This window comes from Salvia hispanica, chromosome 1 (assembly GCF_029641045.1).
Source record: "Salvia hispanica isolate PSC_SH4W2 chromosome 1, Shi_PSC_v1, whole genome shotgun sequence".
Taxonomy (NCBI): domain Eukaryota; kingdom Viridiplantae; phylum Streptophyta; class Magnoliopsida; order Lamiales; family Lamiaceae; genus Salvia; species Salvia hispanica.
The window spans coordinates 61,735,270-61,757,795 of record NC_142692.1 but is presented as its reverse complement, the minus strand read 5'-3'; the positions used below and the strand labels follow the sequence as shown (position 1 = coordinate 61,757,795).

At 34.9% G+C, this 22,526-nt stretch overlaps 3 protein-coding genes across 3 annotated transcripts; 1 reads left to right on the top strand and 2 right to left on the bottom strand.

The window, feature by feature from the left end:
- Nucleotides 1-1,785: 1,785 nt before the first annotated feature.
- LOC125219934 (endonuclease 2-like) lies at nucleotides 1,786-3,476 on the bottom strand. Its single transcript, XM_048122029.2, has 9 exons — nucleotides 3,360-3,476; nucleotides 3,129-3,297; nucleotides 2,957-3,052; nucleotides 2,818-2,873; nucleotides 2,665-2,748; nucleotides 2,474-2,569; nucleotides 2,328-2,389; nucleotides 2,177-2,250; nucleotides 1,786-2,091 (listed from the first exon to the last, which is right to left on the bottom strand). The coding sequence occupies exons 1-9, from the start codon at nucleotides 3,474-3,476 to the stop codon at nucleotides 1,994-1,996; spliced, it is 852 nt and encodes a 283-aa protein (XP_047977986.1). The 3' UTR covers nucleotides 1,786-1,993.
- Nucleotides 3,477-9,119: 5,643 nt separating this feature from the next.
- Nucleotides 9,120-10,129, top strand: LOC125220276 (uncharacterized). The gene has a single exon (XM_048122434.2). It carries the CDS (start codon nucleotides 9,319-9,321, stop codon nucleotides 10,024-10,026), a length of 708 nt encoding a protein of 235 aa, XP_047978391.1. The 5' UTR covers nucleotides 9,120-9,318; the 3' UTR covers nucleotides 10,027-10,129.
- Nucleotides 10,130-20,022: 9,893 nt separating this feature from the next.
- Nucleotides 20,023-21,543, bottom strand: LOC125223377 (uncharacterized). The gene is made up of 3 exons (XM_048126499.2): nucleotides 20,654-21,543; nucleotides 20,443-20,517; nucleotides 20,023-20,354 (listed from the first exon to the last, which is right to left on the bottom strand). The coding sequence occupies exons 1-2, from the start codon at nucleotides 21,365-21,367 to the stop codon at nucleotides 20,443-20,445; spliced, it is 789 nt and encodes a 262-aa protein (XP_047982456.1). The 5' UTR covers nucleotides 21,368-21,543; the 3' UTR covers nucleotides 20,023-20,354.
- Between the last annotated feature and the right edge of the window lie 983 nt (nucleotides 21,544-22,526).

Here is a 22,526-nt window from a genome sequence, read left to right as displayed (position 1 = left end):
GTCCCCACTTTACTATTTCAAATAATTATTTCTTGTTTTCTCTATCCTTGGTCGATGTAAGCGTACTTTATAACTTGTAAATGGGCCTTTGGCAATTGCAAAAGGTCTAAGCCGGCCTATTATATATATGAATTGGGTCCTCTTAATCTTGAATGGATTAAGTCGAAAGGGAGGTAGCAAGGCCCAGAGTAGAAGTAAAATAGGCCCAGGATTGGAAACCACGTAATTTTGCAAATTCAAAGATTCTTTTGTCATATGATGCACGAATTTTTGGGATACTATATTATGGATGACGTATTTGCAAATTCTACGTAGATATGTAGCTCACTTTTAATTTTCACACATATTAAGAACATATATATGATATATAGTTTAGAAAATACTCCATATGTCCCACTAATTAATTTCTGTAATATATTTGATGTAATTTAGGGCTACTCTATTTTTCAATAGCACAGATTGAACCATTGACTATTTGATTAATTATGGATAATTATTACACCTCTTAGACTTTACAACTTTTTTTTCTTTTATATTAACTACTCCCTCAGTCACACATAATTTTACCCACTTTGACCCGGCACTGATTTTAAGAAATTTAATGAAAAGTGAGTTGAAAAGATTGGTGAGATGTGAGTCCTACTTTTAAAGTATTAGTTTTATAATAAAATGTGAGTAGGAATGAGTTAGTAGAATATGGGGTCCACTACCAAAAATGGTAAAAGTGAAGTGTGTAAAATTATGGGACGGCCCAAAGTGAAATACTGGATAAAATTATGTGGGACGGAGGGAGTATGTTCTTTTATATTAACTTTGTTATCTTTTGATCTCAAATAATATGTTTTGGTCCAAAGTTAAATTTTTTCTGTTAAACTTAATGGTCAAATGTGATTTGATTAAATTAGTGACTTAATTATAAATTTAATTAATCAGATTAACCTAATTAATTTAGTATTAAAATTTATAGATATTTTTTTATCTATAATAAAAATTAATTTACAATTTGCAAATATTAAATTAACTAAAATTTGTAAAATATTTTAATTATATTTTTTACCTATAATAAAAATTAAATTTGTGAACATTTTATAAATTTTAATTTTATTTTATTTTATATTATGATAGGAAAAAAATATTTTACAAATTTTAAATTATTAAATTTTTGAATATTTTATAAGTTTAATTCAATTTTATATTTACTATAGGTAAAAAATATTTTATAAATTTTAATATTTTTTATTATATGTATTAAAATATTTTATGAATATTAACATATTTTGATATAGGTAAAACATATTTTATAAATTTTAATATTGAATTAATTAAGTTAATTGGTTAATTAGATTTATAATTAAGTTATTAATTTAGTCAAATCACGTTTGACCGTTAAATTCAACGGAAAATATTAATTTGGATCAAAATATAGTGTTTGTGACCAAAAGATAAACCTTAATACTTATTATAAAGAATAAAAAAAAATTTGAACAAATGTAGAGAACCAAATTTTGGCTTTTAGTCTTCTATAAATTTTCGTCTTCCAACATCAGGTCGAAATACCGGCGAAACCGATTTAAATAGTTTTGGTGAAATCCATACGTCATACCTCAAATCGTGCCAAAACTCACATTATCATTCCTTTTTAATTATGTAACAAACCAGATGCAATTGCCAACAACTTATACCCCAAATTAAATCTCAGATTATATCAGTAATATTTATTTATTTTTCATCTTTTAACTATTGAAAATTACTTACTTATTAATACCGAAAACAATATTAATGAAATATCAAAAATTAAGTAGTATAATTTATAAATACTTAATGTTACATATTTCATATTTTAATGTTCGAATTATATAATTTTGTGTCGAGTCCAACATTGGCATCTTTTTATAAATAATTTCAGAGTGACCTCTTAATTATTTATAATATTCCAATTAGCAGGCATAACATTATTTTAAACAATAGTACATTTTTGGTGTTTGAAGAGTAGTTAGCGTGCAAGTATGCGATTTAGAGTTGCTGCTAGTCGAACCCCTGCTTGAGCTATTCGCATTTCTACAATAGGCAATCGCGTCTTGAAGTATTCATCTGCAATATCGTGAAAAAACCAATCAAAAAAAACAATTCCTCAATACAATAAAACTTAGTATTTTGCTAAAATTAATTAGTAAACCTCCAAGTACTGAACCAGTTTGGACTCCCTTATAAGCCCACTCACAAGCTGCTTTGATGCTCTCTGTTGCATACCTGAAATCCACACATTATTACACTTCTGCATTTCTGATTTTTTTAGTCTTCAATTTCTTAATTTTTTCTAAACCTACACATTTGGACATGTTTCTGTCATGCAAGCCTCCCATTCATTCACTTGCTTTGCCCATAGACCCTGTTTTTAAAATCCCAAAAATTATAAAAAACATTAATGTAATGCAATTAAATATACATGTGACTTATGTAAATGTGGATTTACATTTATTTTCTGTTGAATTTGGTTGATGAATCCATCTAGAGTTGTAGCAGATGCTCCTTTTCCCTGTGCACTTTTTATTATATCAGTATCCCATACCTGTTACAAATAATCAACAAAAAAGCTGAGATTTAGACCATGAAATTATGACTCATTTTTATTACCCTGTTTAATTAAAATCAAAGTTATCTCACATGATGTAGCTCTGAGGCTCTGTTGAACCATCGCACATTGATGGTGTTACCTCCTTTGTCCGAGGCAAATCCCGTGTGTAACGGCTGCAAATATTTCATCATTTTTATCACCAAAAAAAATTCAGAATTTGATTTGTTAAAGTAGTTCTTTACCTGATGAATGTCTCCTATAAAATGTGACAGGAAGAGCAACGCCTCTGTTAGATTATCTAATTTAATTATGTTTACAACAATTAGATATGGAACAAATAATTAAAAGAATTAATTTATGATATCTGAATGCATCATTTACATTGGGGCATTTTCTTAAGGTTTAGTTGTGTAGTATAATTGTTGATTGCTCCTTCCAAACAATTCTCATTCACTCCTACTCTATCTTTGCAATCCCCTGCAATTTCATTTTTATTTTATTTTATTTAGTTTAAATCAGAAAACCTCACAAAAAATCAGAAAAAAAATGTAACTGGCATATGAGTAGGAGCAGAGGCTTTCAGGGGTGTTGATGAAGTGTAGTGACGATGACCACCGGTAGCGAAACTTCACTGTGTCGGCCCACGGGCACAACGCTCCAAAATCGCCGTTTATTGGTAGCAGTTTTTGAAATGCTGCTAATGCTGGTTTGGTAAGCCTTGCCTGTTGCATATGTTATTGTTACGTGTGATTCAAAGAATGGAGAGCGAAACGTGAGGACGAACCTGCGCGATTCGGCAGATGGCTGTATGGCCTTCAAAGCCCCAACCATATGCAAATGGAGTTGCAAGTGTGAGTGAAAATGAGATCAATAGTATATGAAAAAGTTTCCTATTTTCCATGGTTGAATATATCAATGTGTGTGTGTGTGTTTTTATAAAGATGTAGTAATGTGCTCTATAGTATGGTCTAAGGAATGGTTGAGTAACTTTATGGCTACTTTGTAGATAAATGAAAAAGTATTTTTGCCAAAAATTTATGTGAGGGAATATTTCAGTTATACTTCGACCTCAATAATGAAGCTAAAAGGAATTGACTTCACTCATATTTCAACTTAGGAGATTTCGATAAATGTTGGCAACTGATTTAGGTTTTTGGATGATTGGGTTTTAACCTTTTTGATCCTTATAAAATTTTATTTGCACTTTTAATTTCTGGACATATAGTAATGGAGAATGAGTTAATGAAATGTAGACGTCACTTTTTATATATTGGTTTTATAATAAAATGTAAGTGTAATGATTTAAGTTGAATGGTGGGATCACCTATCTAAAATGAAAAAAAAAAAGACAAATGGAACTTTAAATCGCAGACATACTGAAATGGCAAAATGGGAGATCACTGAATGAGCTCGGAGTTTTTACTTAAAAGGCCCGAGTACACTAAATAATTACATAAAACATAAACATTTAATTGATCTTTAAGTCGTTTTAGAAAGTACCAAATTTGTTTTTTCTGGTCCCAGTAAGGTGGTACACTAAATCAAATCCATGGTATTTTTTACTATTTGGACAAGTTTTCAACCACTCAAAGGTACGAAGGGTATTTTTTGACTTTCATAAAATCAGGGTAGAACTGTCATTAATTCTCTCTCTAGTACTAGGTATTCTAGTATGAAATTTTCTTATAGTTTGGATATCTAAAATGATATTTGTATTATTTAAGCAGAAACTTCTTTATTTCATATCTGCTTCCCTATTCAAGTTAGTTTTTGAAATAATATCATATTCAATACTAAAAAAAATATGGCATGCAGTGCATAGTTTGAAATAATATCAAATTAAAAAAGTTGTAATTATGAGGGGACAAAAATGTCCGTCTCGCTTCTGGGGATATTTTCGGGCGAAAATAGTGCAAAAGGACCAATTATGAAATAAACCCTATTGTAAATATTTTTAAAAAGTTCAGGAACTATTGACGAGATACACTCATAACTAAGGGATTGTTTTTGTAGTTCACACTTTAAATAATTATGTAAAAATAAGTATTTTAAATTGTCATATTCTGTGAGGGATAGTTAATTGTTAAGAATATCCATTTTTACAACAGCAATTTAAATTTCTTAGCACCAAAAATTTTACTAATAGTTTTAAAAAATTAGTAAAAAAATGTAAATATAATGAAACTGTATATGACGAAACAAAAATTAAAAAAATAATCATGCTTCGTAAATAAGTATTCAATGAGCCAACCTATTTAATTTATTGCACACTAACATTTTTGGTGGCCAACTTATTTGCATAAATTAGGCCCAAAGTATTTCAATTATTTAACTTGACTAAATTAGCAGAAGAAGATATACGATCGTCTCATTCATCTTTCCAACATCAGTTTTCTCACTTTTGCAACCCCTTCTCCTCTTTATTTAACTTGACTAAATTAGCAGAAGAAGATATAAGAAGATATACCTCTCCTCTCTCCTCTTTAATTTTTGAAAAAAGTAGAAGGTTTCAGGTGGGGTTGAAGCTTCTGTGGGGTCGGACTGGAGTTGTGCTGCGTGCTGGGTCGAAGGTCGAAAATGAAGTTTTCTGGCAGCGCTCGGTGGACCGCCTGTGGGGTCGGTCGACCCTACTTGAGTCCCCGACAATTGATATCAGTTGGCAACTGATATGGTTCGTGTCACCAACTAATATATAATTACTTATGTTTTAAATTATTTAAAAATAATCATAACTTAGGACACTAAACAAAGTATCTCTAAGTTGAGGATAAATTCTTTTAAACTTTGTTTTTTTAGGACGCTTACATTTGTATTCCTCCGTTATAGTTAGGACCAAAATATGAGGATGTTTTTCAAGCATTGATGGTATTTAGAAACACAAATAATTAAGCATTAAAAATATCTTTATCAATATTTTAGTGCTAATTGTAATAGAATCCTATATTTTTGCTGGTCTAGCTTATGAGTTTAATCCATATTGTGCACGTCCCCTCATTTCAATATTTCATGCGACACATTCCATTAATTGATATAGTTAAATCTAAGTATCACTCGTTTAAAAAACTTTGTAGTTCTCCCTCCCATTTTAGCAAGACTGATCTCACTAATATTAACCACTGGTCCGTAAATTACAATTCGATATATCAATACTTCACTTAATTAACATTTCTAATAATTGGTTTAGAATGCAATAATTTAAGTAGTACTCCATGTAGTTGATGCTATGCATACATCTCCATCAAATGTATCTCTGTATAGTAATGTTTCGAATTCACGAATGTTCAAATAAAATGCTACATTCATTGAGAGAAAGCAACCTTTTTTGCTAAAAATGCAAAAGAAAAAAAAGTAATGTCTCTATTTCTCTAACCAAACAGATTTAAAGTACTCATGTCTATGGACAGTAATTGAGGTAGCGACATCATTTTATGTTTGGACATATCATTCGTCATTCATAAAATTATTGACATTACTTAATTATTATTCCACACCGCGAAGTTAAGTAGTATACGTAGAATGGTCTGCAAACTATTGTTAATTTGTAATATATTATTGTCTAATGCGCATGTTGTCCGAATATTAATAAATTCAAAAGATTATTGTCTCGGTTACAATTTTACAAGTAAGTCTAAGTGGAGTCACAGTTTATTAGTACAATTTTGAAATTGAATATTTAATTTACTTTATATAAACTCTAAATTCAAGTGAAATCAAAGCAGCCTCGGATAAAAAAATTGTAATAATTGGGGAATAAAAAATTAATAATAATGGATGATTATTGAACCAAAATAATGTAGGAAATTAAGGTATACTTGCTATTCCACGAGACTCAAATTGCAACCAAAAGAAATACTCCCTCCGTCCTAAGATAAGTGACTTGTATTCCTTTTTGGGGTGTCCCATTATAAGTGACCTATTTCCATTTTTAGCAAAAAGTCATCTCTCTTACTTTATTCTCCACCTACTTTATTCTCTCTTCTCTCCTCTACTTTTCCCTCTCTCATATTTTACTCTCTCCACTTTAACTTATTTAAATACCATTCCTTAAATCCCGTGCCCAAAAGAAGTAGGTCACTTATCTTGGGACGGAGGGAGTAGTAATTGAAAAACAAGATATACTTAGAGCATCCTTAACGCATAGGGGCCGGGCGCAACTCGTGAGTCCCGGCCCGAGATCAGCGTTGGAGCATATAGTGGCACGGCTCGGGAAGGACGCAGTTGCGTCTTGGGGCCGCTTTTATTTACCTTTCCTCGTTGGAGATGCTCTTAGAGCATCCACTATAGGGGCGGCGCGCCGGCCACTCCGATCGCGGCTTAGCCGCGGCGGGCTACTGCGGAGGACGCGTCCGCCCCGAAGGCGGCGTGGACGAGCCGGAGAAGAGAGAAGCGCGGCGGTCGCCGTTTTTATTTTAATTTTTTTTTTTTTCGAATTTGTAATTATTTTTTTGGCTTATTTAAATACCCCACCAATTTGTTTTTCACTCCACACCCATTTTCACTCCACCTCCAATTTCACTCTTCAGAATTTTATACCAAATGCACGGGAGAGACGAAGATTCACCCGACACGGAAGAATCGGGATACGGATACTATCCTTCTTCCCAGCCATCTCCGCTGTGGGTATCGAGTCCCACCCCCCGGGGATCGAGTCCCAGTCCCCCTCTATTCCAGTCGTGGTCACTGACATCCCCGCCGTGGCAACAAACCCAATATCGGGGTCAGTCATCTCATCAGAGGAATTTGGGTCGTTCGGCATTCGGAGATTATCGACCCACTATGAACTCGCCCAACCATCCGCATCCGGATACCCCTTCTCACTCTTTCCAGCGCACCCAGACTCCTTTGTCTGATTTCGATAGGTTCACACTGGAGCAGATGATGGGGCTGATGAGTCCGGGCCTACCGGAGACCCCGCCGACGAGATGTTCCGGCGACGGCGGTGGTGGGAGAGGCGGCGGCAACGGTGGTGGTGGGAGGGGCGGCGGCAACGGCGGTGGTGGGAGAGGCGGCGGCGACGACGGTGGGGTGAAGGCCGACGGCGACGGGGATGGCAGCGGCAGCGGCGGTAGCGAGTCGGGGCGGGCACTACACCAAAGACAAGTCGATTGTTGTGGCGAGGGCATGGGATGCCGTCACATCAGACCCCTGTGTTGGCACCGATCAGACCGAGATGGGCTTTTGGAAGCGCGTTTTGTTGACCTACAATGAGTTCAAGCCGAGAGGCGCCAAACCGCGTGATGCGGAACAAATCCGGAAAAAGTTTGGGAGGATTCTGACACCCACCAGGAAGTTCGCGGGCATCTACGGCAACAACCTTCTCAACGCTGAGAGTGGCCACAACGAAGCCGACGTGAAGGCTCTGTCTGTATCCCAATACAACGCGCTATGGAAGCCTAAGTTCACCCACTGGGAGGAGTTTCTCGTTCTCGAGAACTGCCCGAAATTCAAGTCCATCTATACAGAGGAGACTGAAGGTCAAGGGGCAAAGCGCAATAGACGCAACAGAGCCGGGAACTACAGCAGCAGCAGCGGCGGACAATCAATCGACCTCAACGACGCCCAAACGGAGGAGCCCTCTGATACACACACTAGGCGCTCACGCCCTCCGGGGCAGAAGGCCAGTATCCGCAGCGCCCGAATGTCTGCAGGTTCCTCCCGCTACTCGGCGTCCGCGTCTGGATCGCGCAGCGCGCAGGCACCTTCTGGAGCTCAGTCCGTGGACCCTGGGCCCCATGTGGTCTTGAACAGGAACCTGAATGTGCAGTTGATGAAACAACTGCAAGAGAACTGTCGTTTCTACGAGTCCGCCACCGACCCGATCACCAAGGCGATATACTATGAGCTCATGTGCAGCGGCGCCGGGGGCAGGGGCGACGCCGGGGGCGGCGGGGGCAGGGGCGGCGGCTCCGGCGGGAGTGGGCGACAAAGAAGAGGCAGAGGATTCCGACTCCGCCACCGAGTAGATGGTGGCGGTGTTTTTATTTGTTTTTATATGTTTTTTTTTATAAAATGTTCGTTGTATAATTTTCCGGTATCCATTAATACAACGAATATTTGGTCTCATCGCACTTTTTAATTTTATTATTATCTCGTTTTCTAATTATTTTTAGTCCTAGAATTTTAAGTCTAATTGAATTAAAATATACAAAGAATAAAAATAAAGTGAAATGTGGCTAACAAAAGTGTCCACTATTGCTGCGGAAATTTTTTTTTTGTGGCCGTGGACAAATAAAAAGTGGCTATAGACAAAAAAAAAAGTGTCCACCAAAAAATATCCTCCTATAATAGATGCTCTTAGTGCTCCCACGACTTCTCAAAGATAATAAGATATCCGTGCAACTCAGTAAACACGTGCAAACACCACGGAATTCCATTCCTAAAAAAAAGATGTCAAGCGATGTATGCGTGTGATTATTTGCAGTGAGACGTGGTAATTACCGCACCTTATTATTAAACCCAGCATCATAACCACATTATCAGGCCACCTGCCCGCCAAATTCACCCACTTTCACTTTCGCTTTCACTTTTCCTTTCATTCTCTCTTTACCCTACAAAGAGATGCCTTAGCCTTTCGGTGCTTAAATTCAATCGCTTTCATTCTTTTTCCTCAATCACTTGACACAAACAAAATGTCAATCTCCATGTCCCTCTTCACTCCTACACCCAATTATCTTCCTTTCCTTTAATTCTACAATAAATATCCTCACCTTCATTAACTCTTCTGGTATTCATATTCTCCATCAATGGCGGTCGATGTCTGCTCAGAAATTCTCAGCCCTAGAATCTCCTTCTCTCACGACCTCAACGAATTGGACTCCGTCCCCGTCGAATCGCACAATCATCTGCATTTGAATCCTACAATCGACTTCGATTTCTACATCCCCCAAGATCTCCAACTCTCCTCCGCAGACGAGCTCTTCGCCAACGGCAAAATCCTCCCCCTCCCCCTCCAGATCAAATCCACCGCTCCACCCACCCAAATCGCCCCCAATTTTAACAAAAACGACAATAATTCGAAGAAGAAGCGGCTCGTCGAGTTCCTCGAGGAAGAGGGGAAACCAATCGCGAAATCGTTCTGGCAATTCCGGCGCAGCAGCAGCGTCAATTGTGATCGCGGTGGCGGCGGCCTGCTGCGATCGCTGCAGTTTCTGACGCGGAGCAACTCCACGGGATCCGTTCCCAATCCGAAGCCCTCGGTATTGGCCAAAGTGATGCAGAAGCAGAATTCGCTGCGGGAAGCGCCGATTAATCGGCGAAGCTCTCCGGCGCCGGGGCTTAATAATCAATTCTACCATTACAATAAGCCGTCGCTGGGGAAGAGCAGCAGCAGATCGTACAACAATGGAGTTCGGATTACTCCAGTTTTGAACATTGCCCCAAATTATACTGTGAGTTTATTCAGAATCGGCTCTCTTTTTTCAAGCAAAAAATCAAAGAAGAAGAGAAAATGATACCAACACTTTATTTTTTATTTTCTTCCTCTTTTTTATTTAATTAAAACTTGTACAGATTCAAAGTTTTACTTTTGAAATCAACATATTTCTTTTGATTGAATTATTGTCTATCCGCTTATCTGGAAACCATTGGCTACCACAGTAACATGTAAAAATTTTATACCAGTAATAACTAATAACTTTCAATTCTGTGTATTAAAATTATCAAGACATAATTATATCAACACAATATACAAATTTAAATATCAACATAAAGACATAAATTTATCAACACAAAAAAATTGATAAATTTATATCTTTGTATTGATACTTTTAACCTACAAAATTGATATTAGTTACTCTTTCCGTCCCAAGGAAGATGACCACTTTCTTGGGCGGCACGATTTTATGCAACTTTATTTTGTGTGTTAAATGGAGAGAGTAAAGTAAGAGAGAGGGGATAAAGTAGAGATAAAGTGTTTTTCATTTAAAGTAATGGGTCATCTTGGTTGGGACAAATCTAAAAAGGAAAGTGGATCATCTTTAATGAGACGAAGGGGGTATTAGTTATTATCGTAACTTAGTTAGTATTTGATCACACACCATTTTTTTTTTTAATTATTTTAAAGATAAACCATTAAATGCTGCAAACAAATTGAAGTTAGAGCGGTAAAAATTCAAAAAGAAAAGGCGTCATTCAATGGGTTTGTCCATTATCATGTGTTCCGTTAATTTGAATCCTGCTTTTAAGTATGTGGTGTGGAAATAATGTAGCTGGCAGTTGTTGTTTTCATCCTTTTGCTTTAATTTATGAGGGTTTTTTTTTTGGATTAGTTGAAAATATATTGGTTTGCTTCTAAGTGAGGATATATATGTTTATAGTTGTATTGTACAACAAGACAAGATTTGAATTGGATCCAATGAAAAGTTGTAAGAGAATATTTATCAATGATTGCAAAAGTGTTATCTCTGTAAATCACTTTACAAACCAACATTGCACCACTACAATGTTTTAGGCCTTCAACTTTTGACCAAAAATATGTTAGGGTATGCTCATTAATTAAAATGAATATGATGGAAAAAGAATAATTACAGTTGTAAAATATAAATATTTTGTTTTTTGTGTGGATAATATTCTAGTCATTAGGTAAAGAATGGGATATAATCAAGTTGGTTAAGAAGTCGTGCCATTTGGCTGTTTCCTTGATACCATAACCATTTATAGAATATACTAAGATAATATACTTCACCTGTTCCATAATAGTAGAGTTATTTTGCAATTTTGGTACGTTCCATAGTAGTTGAGTCATTTCCCTTTTTAGTAAAAGTCAATACATTTTTTCCTACTTACTTTACTCTCTCTTACTTTATTTTCTCGTTATTTCTCTACCTCTTTTTCTTTCCTACTTTATCATTCATTTACTTAACACACTTAACACATTTTTTCTTAATCTTTGTGCCGAAAAGAAATGCATCCACTACTATCACTACAAAAAACTGTCGGTTTACTAGCGAAAAATTTTGTTGCTAATTCGCATAATTCCGCTAGTAAAATGGATTAGAGCAACGCATTAGCAACAGATCAACACTGCTAGTAAATTCCTTGCTGCTAAATTTAGCAACAACCAAAATTGTGCTACTAATGGTTTAGTAACAAATTAGTAACAGAATGTGTCTGTTGATAATTGTTGGCATCAAAAGGGAATCAAAAAATTTAGCAACAAACTTAGTATGTTGCAAATTGTTAGCAACGAATTAGCAATGCACCAAATTTGCTCCTAAATTGTTGGAATCAAAAAGGGATCGAAAATATTAGCAACAAACTTAGTCCGTTACAAATTATTAGCAACGAATTAGCAGTGTACCAAATTTGCTCCTAAATTGTTGGAATAAAAAAGTGATCGAAAATATTAGCAACAAACTTAGTCCGTTACAAATTGTTAGCAACGAAATTAGCAGCGCACCAAATTTGCTCCTAAATTATCTGCATCAAAAAGGGATCGAAAAAATTAGCAACAAACTTAGTCCGTTACAAACTGTTAGCAACACACTTAATTAGTCCTAAAATTATCAACAAATTAGCAATAAGCTCAATTCGGCCCAAATTTAATATTTAAAAAAAATCATTGATTGGTATTTTGCTACTAAGTTTAAGTTACACATTATTGTTTCAATTATTTGTTTGTTTATCCAGTTACAACAAATTGCTTATAGCAAACCAACAAAATATAAAATAAACAACATCAATTTGTAGACAAGTAATATAGATTGATAAAGTAATAGTAATGTACTTTTAAAAAAAAACATGAAATCTGGTACCGTTATAAGTTTAAACTATACTAGTTTATAAATAAAAAAACAAATGTCAATCTACTAATTCCGCAGATCATCACGACTAGACTGACAGTAGAGTGACTACAGTGTTGGGACTGTTGGGGCATGTACTGGTTGATACTCTCTTTTATAGTCTTCACTTCTTCTATCGTACCATGAACGGTTCATACACACAGTCATTGATTTGAACAACTTTTTCCGCCGTCTATTTATCAAAATATAATAAGACTAACATTACTACAAATAATAAATCTACTATAAGAATTTTTATATATTACACACTTACCAAACCCAGTATGTGTATTCCTTTGAAATTGCTTCCTTCCATCCAGAAGTATGTGCCCATCTAGATTGACATCCACAAGTGCTGCATTCATATCTCGTTCTAATAATAAAAGAAATTTGACATTAAAAATGTACTTAATAAACATGATATGAAGCATCTATTAACAATTAATATATAAAAAATAAATAAATAAACAACTAGAATTAAAATAAAGACAGAAAAATGAAAGTTATTAATTAACATTAACAAGCAATATGATCAATTAAGAGCAATTTGCAGATGGAACTATATTATATCTGCAATTGCGAATTCACAAATACATGTGCACGAAATTTATATAAAGCAATCAAAATTCACAAGAACATTTGTATATATAATGCTTTAGTAAAATTAGAAGCAACATTGGAGAGAGAACTGTGAGAGGAAGGTTCAGGATGGTGCAAGCCGGTGAGAGAGGCAGCGGTAGCAGCGGCGGCGGAGAGGAAATGTCGGCGGCGGGATTGATTAGAATTTCTGTATAATGAAGAATTGTGTGCTATTAAACTTAACCTACAGTGGGATTTTGACCTAATTTAATAGTAAGATTTTAGTTAATGCCTAAGGGTTTGTTTCAATAAATAATTACTATTGGGCTTTGTTTCGTAGGTTTCAAGAAATTTTCTAAAGACAAAGTTAATTATTTCTCCTTTTAATTATGGTTTTAATTAAATATATTAGTTTATTATGTCATTATGTTATATTTAATTTTTATTTACTCGATGACTTTATGAAATAGTTTGAAGAAATGTTATATATTGAATGATTTAAATATTGCTATATAGACTAAACAATAATCAATACAATTTAATTTACATTAACATAGATAATTGAGCTGGACTAAGACTTTTACATTTAGCAAAAATTATTATAATATAAATTGGACACTATGAATTAAGATAATATATGTACAAATTTTACCTTACTAGTTTTATTCAAGAATATTCAATAATGAGAACGAATGAGAAAATTATATTGAATCAAATGATAGAGAATAGAGTATGAGAGATTAAGAGAGAATAAAATAATTAATAGACGTCCAAAAAAAATAGACAAATTTGTATATAACATGGGTTTTAATGTGCAATTCGTAAAGTAAGAGAGAGATGGTAAAAAGTAAGAAAAAGAGAGTGAAAACGTAGTGTAATTGGTAAAAAAAACTTCCATATTTAGACTTGGTCTAATGTTAGAGGATGACAAAAAATGGTAAAATAGTCTATCTTTTAAGGCGGAGAGAACATTATTTTTTTGCTTAAAAATGAAAATTACTCACTTGCAGTGGGACGAATTTAAAAGAGAAATCAATCACTTGTATAAAAAAAGTATAATTGAAAATGTATTCTTATTATTAATATTTTGTAATATATATTAAAATTAACAAACATAATACTAATTAAAGTCAAATTATTATAAATAAATATTTTTCAACTATTTTTTTAAATAATTATCAACATCGGGCTCCAAATTAGATATTTGATTTTTACGTATTTATTTATTTCTTCATTGAAGAGAAAATATCACAAATGAAACTTCTCCGCTAGTACATTAGGCAACCAAGATCCACTACAATTCCGTTGGTAATTTATTACCAGCAGCATTTTTCTGTTGATAATTACTCGTGGACCATATTTTGTTGCTAATGTATTTTATTGCCAGCGGCATTTGTTCGTTGATAATTACTTATGAACCATTTTCCGTTGCAAATTTGTTGGTAACATATTACTAGCGACATTATTCGTTGTTAATTAGTCGCTCACTGTTCGTCGTTGCTAATTTGTTGGTAATTTATTACCAACGACATTTGTTTGTTGCTACTTAACAATGAACATTAGTCTGCTATAATTCTGTTGGTAATTTATTACCAGTGACGTTTGTTTCTTGCTACTTACTAGTGAAAATTAGACCGTTGTAATTTCGTTGGTAATATATTACCAACGCCATTTGTCTGTTTCTACTTACTAGTGAATATCAATTCGTTGCAATATTGTTGGTAATTTATTGCCAACGACATTTGTTTGTTGCTACTTAGCAGTTCAAATTAGTCTGTTGTAATTCCGTTGGTAATTTATTACCAACAACATTTGTATGTTGCTACTTACTAGTGAATATCAATCCGCTTCAATATTGTTGGTAATTTATTACCAACGAAATTTGTTTGTTGTTACTTAGCAATGTAAATGAGTCCGTTGTAATTCCGTTGGTAATTGTTTACCAACAACATTTGTCTGTTGCTACTTACTAGTGAATATCAATCCACTGCAATATTGTAAGTAATTTATTAATAGCAACATTTGTTCGTTGCTACTTACTAGTGAATATCAATCTGTTGCTATATACGCTGCTAACTATGACATGTGATTGAGGAATCAAAATCCATCATAAATTTGCTACTAATTTCGCTAGTATAATTACTAGCGGATATTCCGCCCCCAATCCGCTACTAACAGCAACATACTATATCTGCTACTAATTTTCGCTGGTAAATTGACAGTTTTTTGTAGTGTATGGAACGGAGGAAGTAATATAATATAATATAATATGATACTCCCTTCGTCCCACTTAAGATGGCCAAATTCTTGAGTAGCACGGGATTTTAGGAAGTGTTGTTAGGTGGAATAAAGTAGAGAGGAAAAATGTAGTTGAATATTTTAATGGGGAGAGAGGAGGGAGTAAGTTATTTCTAAAATTGGAAAGTGGTCATTTTGATTGGGACAAATAAAAAAACGAAAGGTGATCATCTTGAATGAAACAGATGGAGTATGATATACTCCCTCCGTCCCAGATAGTTTGTCTCACTTTGATCAGGCACTGATAAGAAATATAACAGAAAGTGACTCGAAAAGGTTTAGCGTAACGTGGAATATTAATATCTTAAATGAGACCGAGGCATTATCAAATTAGATAGATAAAAGTATTTGTTGAAGTATAAACCAGGCATCTAACGTGATTATTTTATGTCAAATCACATCACCACTGACCGGTCAATTATAATGTTTCGACTTTAATAGATAATGTCCATCCATATTTTTTTCTCCAACTTGCACTTTAAAATGATTAAATATAATTTAACAGGTATATTATTAATTTTAATAAATAGGTTGAAGGTTGAGTCGGGTAAATGTCAAATAATATTTTAAATTAAAAGATAAAAATGAAATAAAGAATTTGTGGTATATTTATGCTAAGAGTATATCTAATTATTTGTATTAAGTTCGAATTTATTTTAATATAAATATTATATTAAATAGTGATTTTATACCAATCACTTATAGTAACTCAAATTTAAAAGAATATAATCTATACGGAGAATATGTTTTGTATTCACAGGATTTGAAAAAGTATTTTGGTTTTATATTAGTGTAAATCTAAATATAGATAGATACTCTTTTCGTCCCACAAGAGTATGCATTTGTTGTTGGGCACGAGTTTTAATGCACAATTAATAAAATAAGAAATAAATAGAAAGAAAAAGTAATTAATGTATTGTTACTGGAGAATGAGTCTCACCTCATCAGAGAGAAAAGAGTTTTCAAAATTAGAAAGTGCATATTTTTGTTGAACGGACTAAAAGAAAAGAGTGCATATTTTGTGGGTGGATGGAGTATATTTTACTCAAAAACCAAAAAATGGGAGCTAATTGCCAATACCATTTTGAGTTTTAGTTTATTATTGAAGATGGTCTAAGTTTTAGCTAAATTAAATATCCTTTCTCCGTCCACAAAAAATAGAGACTTTCGAGACAACATGGATTTTACATACAAAATCGGTAAAATATGATAGAGATAGAAAGAGAAAATAATTAGAGTATTTATAGCGGAAAAATGAAGTTCACCTTCTAAGAAAGACAAATATACCAAATACAAAAAGGATTAGTTTTGTGGAAAATAATAAAATGAAAGAAAAAAGGCTGTTTTTATAAGAAGAAGACTATAAGAGCAAAAAAAAAGACTCATTAGGTTTTCGTTTTCTTTCCATGGTAACACTAAAATTGTATGGGATAATAAGGTCAAGCCAGGCCTAGCATTGAGCCCCAAATCTACAACAGTGCACGCAAATCTTTAATGATAAATATAAATAATAAAGTACTCCTATATGGTTTCATATAAAAACTGATTAATCACTTATGAATAAATGTGCCTGAGAATAAAAATCTCAAGCGAAGCTCGGTAACTTGTTTCGAACTTTCCCTAATATGAGGTCTTTTTCCGTATAGATGGTATTGATCGTAGTGAAAAGATTTCGAAATATATCATCAAATAAATCGAATAAATTATACATGTATGTTTTCTGAGTTGTGATTTATGCAAAGCTAAGATCTTATTATTAAAATGCAGGACAAAATAACGTGGAGAACTTTTTTAGGTTATTGTTAATTTATTTTTAGGTCATGTTAATAAAGGATGATCTGAAATGATCTACAATTGACATTAAACCTAAATTTTAAACCGGACTAAAACAAATTAATAATGATCTTCCGTGTTTTTAGTTAGTTATTGACCATCAGATCACCTAATCATAGGGCCGCGATTTGGGCTACATTTCTGTATTAAGATGCAATATTGTTTTGATCATTTTCCTATGATTTGTTTGTCTATCGTGTATAATATACATGTAACTATATAATGGGGTATTGTCCCTTAATATTATGAAACTTTCAAAAGGTTGGGTTCTTTCCACGTTTCAATTTGGCAAATAATATCATGAAATTTACCGGAGTTTGTTATATCCTATCGGCTAAAAAATTCCGACTATATTAATGGATTGAAGAACAATTTTGGAGGATGTGGTTCAAGAGAATGTATCTACAAAGATTGAAGAACATGATGCTTTCGCAGTTGTCATCAAGAAATTATGGAAAAAAGTCTGTATCATGATATTATTTGCCGGAATTTTTTCGCTGGTGAAAAATAACAAAACTCTAGTAAAATTCGTGATATTATTTATCAAGTTAAAAGTTCGTTGGAAAAATTCAACTTTTTGAAAGTTACATGATATTAGGGCCAATATCCATTATATACCCCCTCCGTCCCACAAAAGATGTCACACTTGTAGGACGGCACAGGATTCAACTTTTTGAAAGTTACTCCTTTCGCCCCCGATTAGGAGTCACACTTTGACCGGGCACGGGTTTTAAAAAATGTAAAGAAAAGTTGGTTGAAAAAGTTAGTGGAATGTGGGACACATTTTTTTATATTGGTTTTATAATAAAATGTGAGTGAAATGAGTTAGTGGAATATGGGACCTACTTACTATTTATGGTAAAAATGAAGTGTGACTCTTAATTGGGACGGACCGAAATGGAAAAGTGTGACTCTTAATCAGGGACGGAGGGAGTACATGATATTAGGGCCAGTATCAATTATATAATAAATAAAGTTTGGCATAGACATGTACAGTTCATTTGCTCAAGGTAAATGTCTCAACTTTCCTCGTTAGTTTGTCTCACAAAATATTTCATATTTTTTAAAAATATTCTCTATCATTAATATTTAACAATATATTTTCTCTCTTCACTTATCACAGAAAACATCTCTTAAAATCAGTGTCATCAATTAAATGTGATATCTTCAATTCTTCATCCATAGTTAGAAGTTCCGGTATGCCGTTTTAGTCAATCTGTGATTAGGGGTCTTTAGGGGTCTCAATTCAATTTTACTATACACAAGATATATCTCTCATATTCTACTAACTCATTCAACTCAATTTTTTTATAAAACTAATTGAAATTAGACTCGCATTATATATTTTTGTTTTCCACCGATATTATTTATATGTTTTAACTTATACCGAACTCAACTAAAATTCCTAATCACAAAACATTTATTGGCCGGTGTAAAAAAAAGTTGGAATAATTAATGACTAACGGAGGAAATATGTGTCAACAAATACATGAGTAGGTGAATCAAGAAAAATCACAACTTGGTTGAGTTTGAGTTTCGAAAATATTGCCTGAAACAAAAGTTCCAAAACCACTCCAAATATTTTTCGTTTTCTTCTGTACTTTCACAAATCCCAAATTCCCAACCAATCACTCATATCAACTCAACTAATCAAGATACATCTAAGAGTGTCCACTATAGGGGAGCCGCGGCCGGGCCACGGGAGAGCCGCGGCTCCCTATAGTGACTGGGGTGGGCAGCCGCGGCGGGAGGGGGTGGACGTGGGCGCGCCACGATCGTGGCCCGGCCGCGGCTCTTGGGCGGGAGCCGTGGCCCTCCTATTGTATTGGCCACGAGCTGCGGCTCTCCATATTTTTTGATTTTTTTTTTTTTTAAATTCTATAAGTATACACATTTTTTTACCTCTTTCCTACACAAATTCTATAAATATACCTATTTTTAATTAAAATATAAATAAAATGGAAAAAATAAAAATTTTGATGGCTTGGCCATGTCCACTATAGTGGGAAACATGGGCATTGGTGACCCGACCACGATTTTGTGGCCTGGCCATACTTTGTGGCTTGGCCCGGCCATGTATAGTGGACACCCTAAATTTAAATAGTACTCCTAATAAATCTAGGGAAGGACGAATCAAAGTCCACCCCATATTTATACCTCCAAATTTTTTCAATATTCTGTTCTTACTGAAAAGATCATCAAAGAATCAGTTACAGAGTATGTTTCCAGTTAACCAAAAACCTACCGGAATCGACCATGACGCACCTCCTTGATCTGTGTTGTGGGCTGTGATTTCAGAACATGATATCTGAAATCTAGTCATGGTGCAAGGACCAAGATCAGATCAATGAAGAAGCCAAATAAGCAGCAAATCCATCAAGAAACATTAACAGGGAATAAGATCAAAGCCAAAAAATGCTTTTGACAGAAGTTTGAAGGTGAAGTGGAAGGGAGAAACAGAGATGCTATCTCTAATGAAAATCAAACTCTTGAGAATCAGAAAGCCCATCTCTAACTTACCAGCACTAGAAAGCAAATGCTTCTAGTTCCAGATGAAGCTTCAATATTTATGACTAAAACAATACAACGCACAAAGTAGATTGCAAATGCACTTCAGTCAATCTGCCATGTTCAACTCTGATTCTTCAGGATGGGTTTAGGCAAAAACTAACGAAAGAACGAGCTCGAGGCTTCTCCACTAGTTGAGTTTAATGTGCATTGCTAAGAAATTGAAGTCTTAGAAGGCCTACAGGAGTTATAACTTATACTCTCCATCACCGATGAGAAATGCCATTAAAATCAACACTACTAAAGTAACATCCATCAATACTCCACAATCTAACAGAAACCAACATACCATTATATTTCTGATAAATTTAATAATCAACCCGAGAAACTATGTGCAGAAATCACAGCTATCATCACCAAGTACAAAAAGACAGTAAACAGTGCTCGCAGTTTGTTAAAAATGAGAATTTTAAGGTTGGATATATCAGACATAAAGGACAGGAGTTCCAATTGAGAGAAAGTAGAAAGAAAAAAAATCCCTAACTTACTTTTCCACTATATGAATGAACTTTATTCCATGAAAAAAGAGAAACATATATATGAACAATTATAACCAGTGAAAGAAGCAAAAATCAGAATCCCTAAAGCAAAGCAGCTGTAAACCTTTCCCTTCAACAGCACGAGGAATTTCGGCACTTGGCGCCAACCCCGATTGAACAATGCTGGTGCAATAAGCCTCTATATCAGTAACGAGCAAGAACAATCCTATCTCCGTTGAAAAACTGCAAATTGAGCCATGAATCACACTCAAAAACAGGACTTCAAAAAAGGCAAAAATCTTGACATTGAAACGAGAAGATTTCAATTCACCTAATGAGGGGCAGCTTCAATAACCTTGTACATGTCTGTTGTAACTTCCGTCAGCCACAATCCCGGAAATAAGGTCTGCCGAAATTCAATTATTCAATAAATCATCAGAATTGGAAAGATCAATCAATGGAACAGTGATGCACGACAAATCATCAATCAGAGACAAATCAAGCTATGAAGAAATTAGGTCAATTCGGAATTTGAGGCTTACATCCAATTGCTTCTGAACAATCCTCGGCCTCTTCTTCGGTCTACGGGGCGGCCGGTGACCTACCATCGCGTAGAAATCCTCCTCGATGTCTCGCTTCGATAGCGCCACTGAGAACTTCTCCCGCTCTCTCTTCTTCCCGCTCGCCGCCGCCGCACCGCCGTCGTCACTCTTACGCATCGGCGATTTCTGCCCTGACCGAATCTGAGAGGATCCAGCCGGCCGCGGCAAATCCGTCCTGAAACTCTTCCCGCCGCCGACATCGGCGGCGGAGTCGCCACTGCTCCTTCCCGGCGCGGCGCGGCGCGTCCTCAAATTCCAGGGGCAGTAACCCTCGGCCTCGGCAGGAGGCAGGGAGGCGGCGGCGACCTCCCCTTCCTCGAGGCCGTCCTTGAAGATCGCATCCTTCATCTTATCCGCCGCCGTCTGGAGATCGAGCATGACTTTCTCCCTGGTGGCGGCAATCCCGTTGTCGGCGTCCTCGGAGAATCCACGGGCGCACGTTTTGGGCGATTCGTTGAGAAAGTCGTCCTTATTGCGCTCCCTGGTGGTGCGGCGCTGCTGGATTGGGTGGTGATCGGAGTGGCGGCGGAGGGGGGAGGTTTGGGCGTCGGAGTTGACCCTCATGCAGCGGAGGATCCGGTGATTGCCCCAGCGGAGGCCGCACGGCATCGTGAAATTGTGCAACGCCTTGGATCGTTCCGTCCCCATAGCCATGAAGATTTGTTTTTCACGATCTCGCACACATACAAAACACACACAGTCTGGGAGATCTCGGAGCTTCAATTTCTCGAAATTTGAAGCACACAAGGGTTTGTTTGCTCATATACTTTCTCTCGCAATTCTCCTAATTTGCGGTGGGAGTAAAATTATGGGAAAATCGCCGGGAACGGACGGAAGCAACCAATTTTATATACGGAGGTGGAGGGGTGTTTTCGTAATATCCTCATGTCCGCCCTCTCCTCGCGCAACGTTTTCGAGTTCAATTTTTTTGAGTTGATCAAATGGCTAGGGTCCGCGGCCTTTTTTTTTGCTACACTTTTATTCCCTATAGATTTATTATAATTAGGGATAAGAATATATGCAAAATTTGTAGTAGTAAAATATTATCATACTAATAATATTATTAGATGAAAATATGCAATATAATTTTAAATTGGATTAATTGCACTAGGGATGGGTTTGGATGACCGGCGGATCTAGGGGATAGGAGCCGGCGATCGCCCTTTCCCGGCATGAGAAGAGCCTCTATGGTCAAGCCGGAAATAACAAAATCGCCTCCTCTGTATGTAGAAAAATATAAATTTTTAATAAATGTCATATTAAAGTTATTAGCCTAGTGGTTATGTTGTTTGTCTTTTAACTAAGAAGCCTCAAGCATTTTTTTACTTTTTTTTAACCTTACTTTCTTTATTTTATTTTATCAATTCAAATGACTTCTTATTACCAAATCAATCCATTAAAATATTTTATAGATCTATATTTTTATTTATTTACACATATTATCGTTATATTACTATTTATTTTTAGTTAAATAATTTTTTTAAAATATTTGATGTACTACATTTTACTACCATTTATTAGTACTATAAAGTGCTTATTTTATGTGATTTTTATTGCATATTATTACTTGTATACCAAAATAAATATTTGAAATATTTATGGAGTCTAAATATTTACTACTTAACTTATAGTATGACTTTTGTATTATTACATTTTATTTAATATATTAACTAATATTATTATTAAAAATTATATTAAATTTTTTATATATTTAATTCCGCCCCATCCATTTCGAGTTCTGAATTCGTTACTGTTTGAAAATGGACATGGAAATTCCAATGGAGAAGAAAGCTTTTTTCTTGGGAAGAGAACT

What these genes read in the sequence shown, in the direction of transcription:
- LOC125220276 (XM_048122434.2), top strand. Translation starts at nt 9,319, where the DNA reads ATGGCGGTCGATGTCTGCTCAGAAATTCTCAGCCCTAGAATCTCCTTC.
- LOC125219934 (XM_048122029.2), bottom strand. Translation starts at nt 3,476, where the DNA reads ATGGAAAATAGGAAACTTTTTCATATACTATTGATCTCATTTTCACTC. An exon ending in CCTTAAGAAAATGCCCCAAT is followed by an intron (nt 2,874 to 2,956) that starts GTAAATGATGCA and finishes TAATTAAATTAG; the next exon opens with ATAATCTAACAGAGGCGTTG. An exon ending in AAATTCAACAGAAAATAAAT is followed by an intron (nt 2,390 to 2,473) that starts GTAAATCCACAT and finishes TTTTAAAAACAG; the next exon opens with GGTCTATGGGCAAAGCAAGT.
- LOC125223377 (XM_048126499.2), bottom strand. Translation starts at nt 21,367, where the DNA reads ATGGCTATGGGGACGGAACGATCCAAGGCGTTGCACAATTTCACGATG. An exon ending in TTGTTCAGAAGCAATTGGAT is followed by an intron (nt 20,518 to 20,653) that starts GTAAGCCTCAAA and finishes GAATTTCGGCAG; the next exon opens with ACCTTATTTCCGGGATTGTG.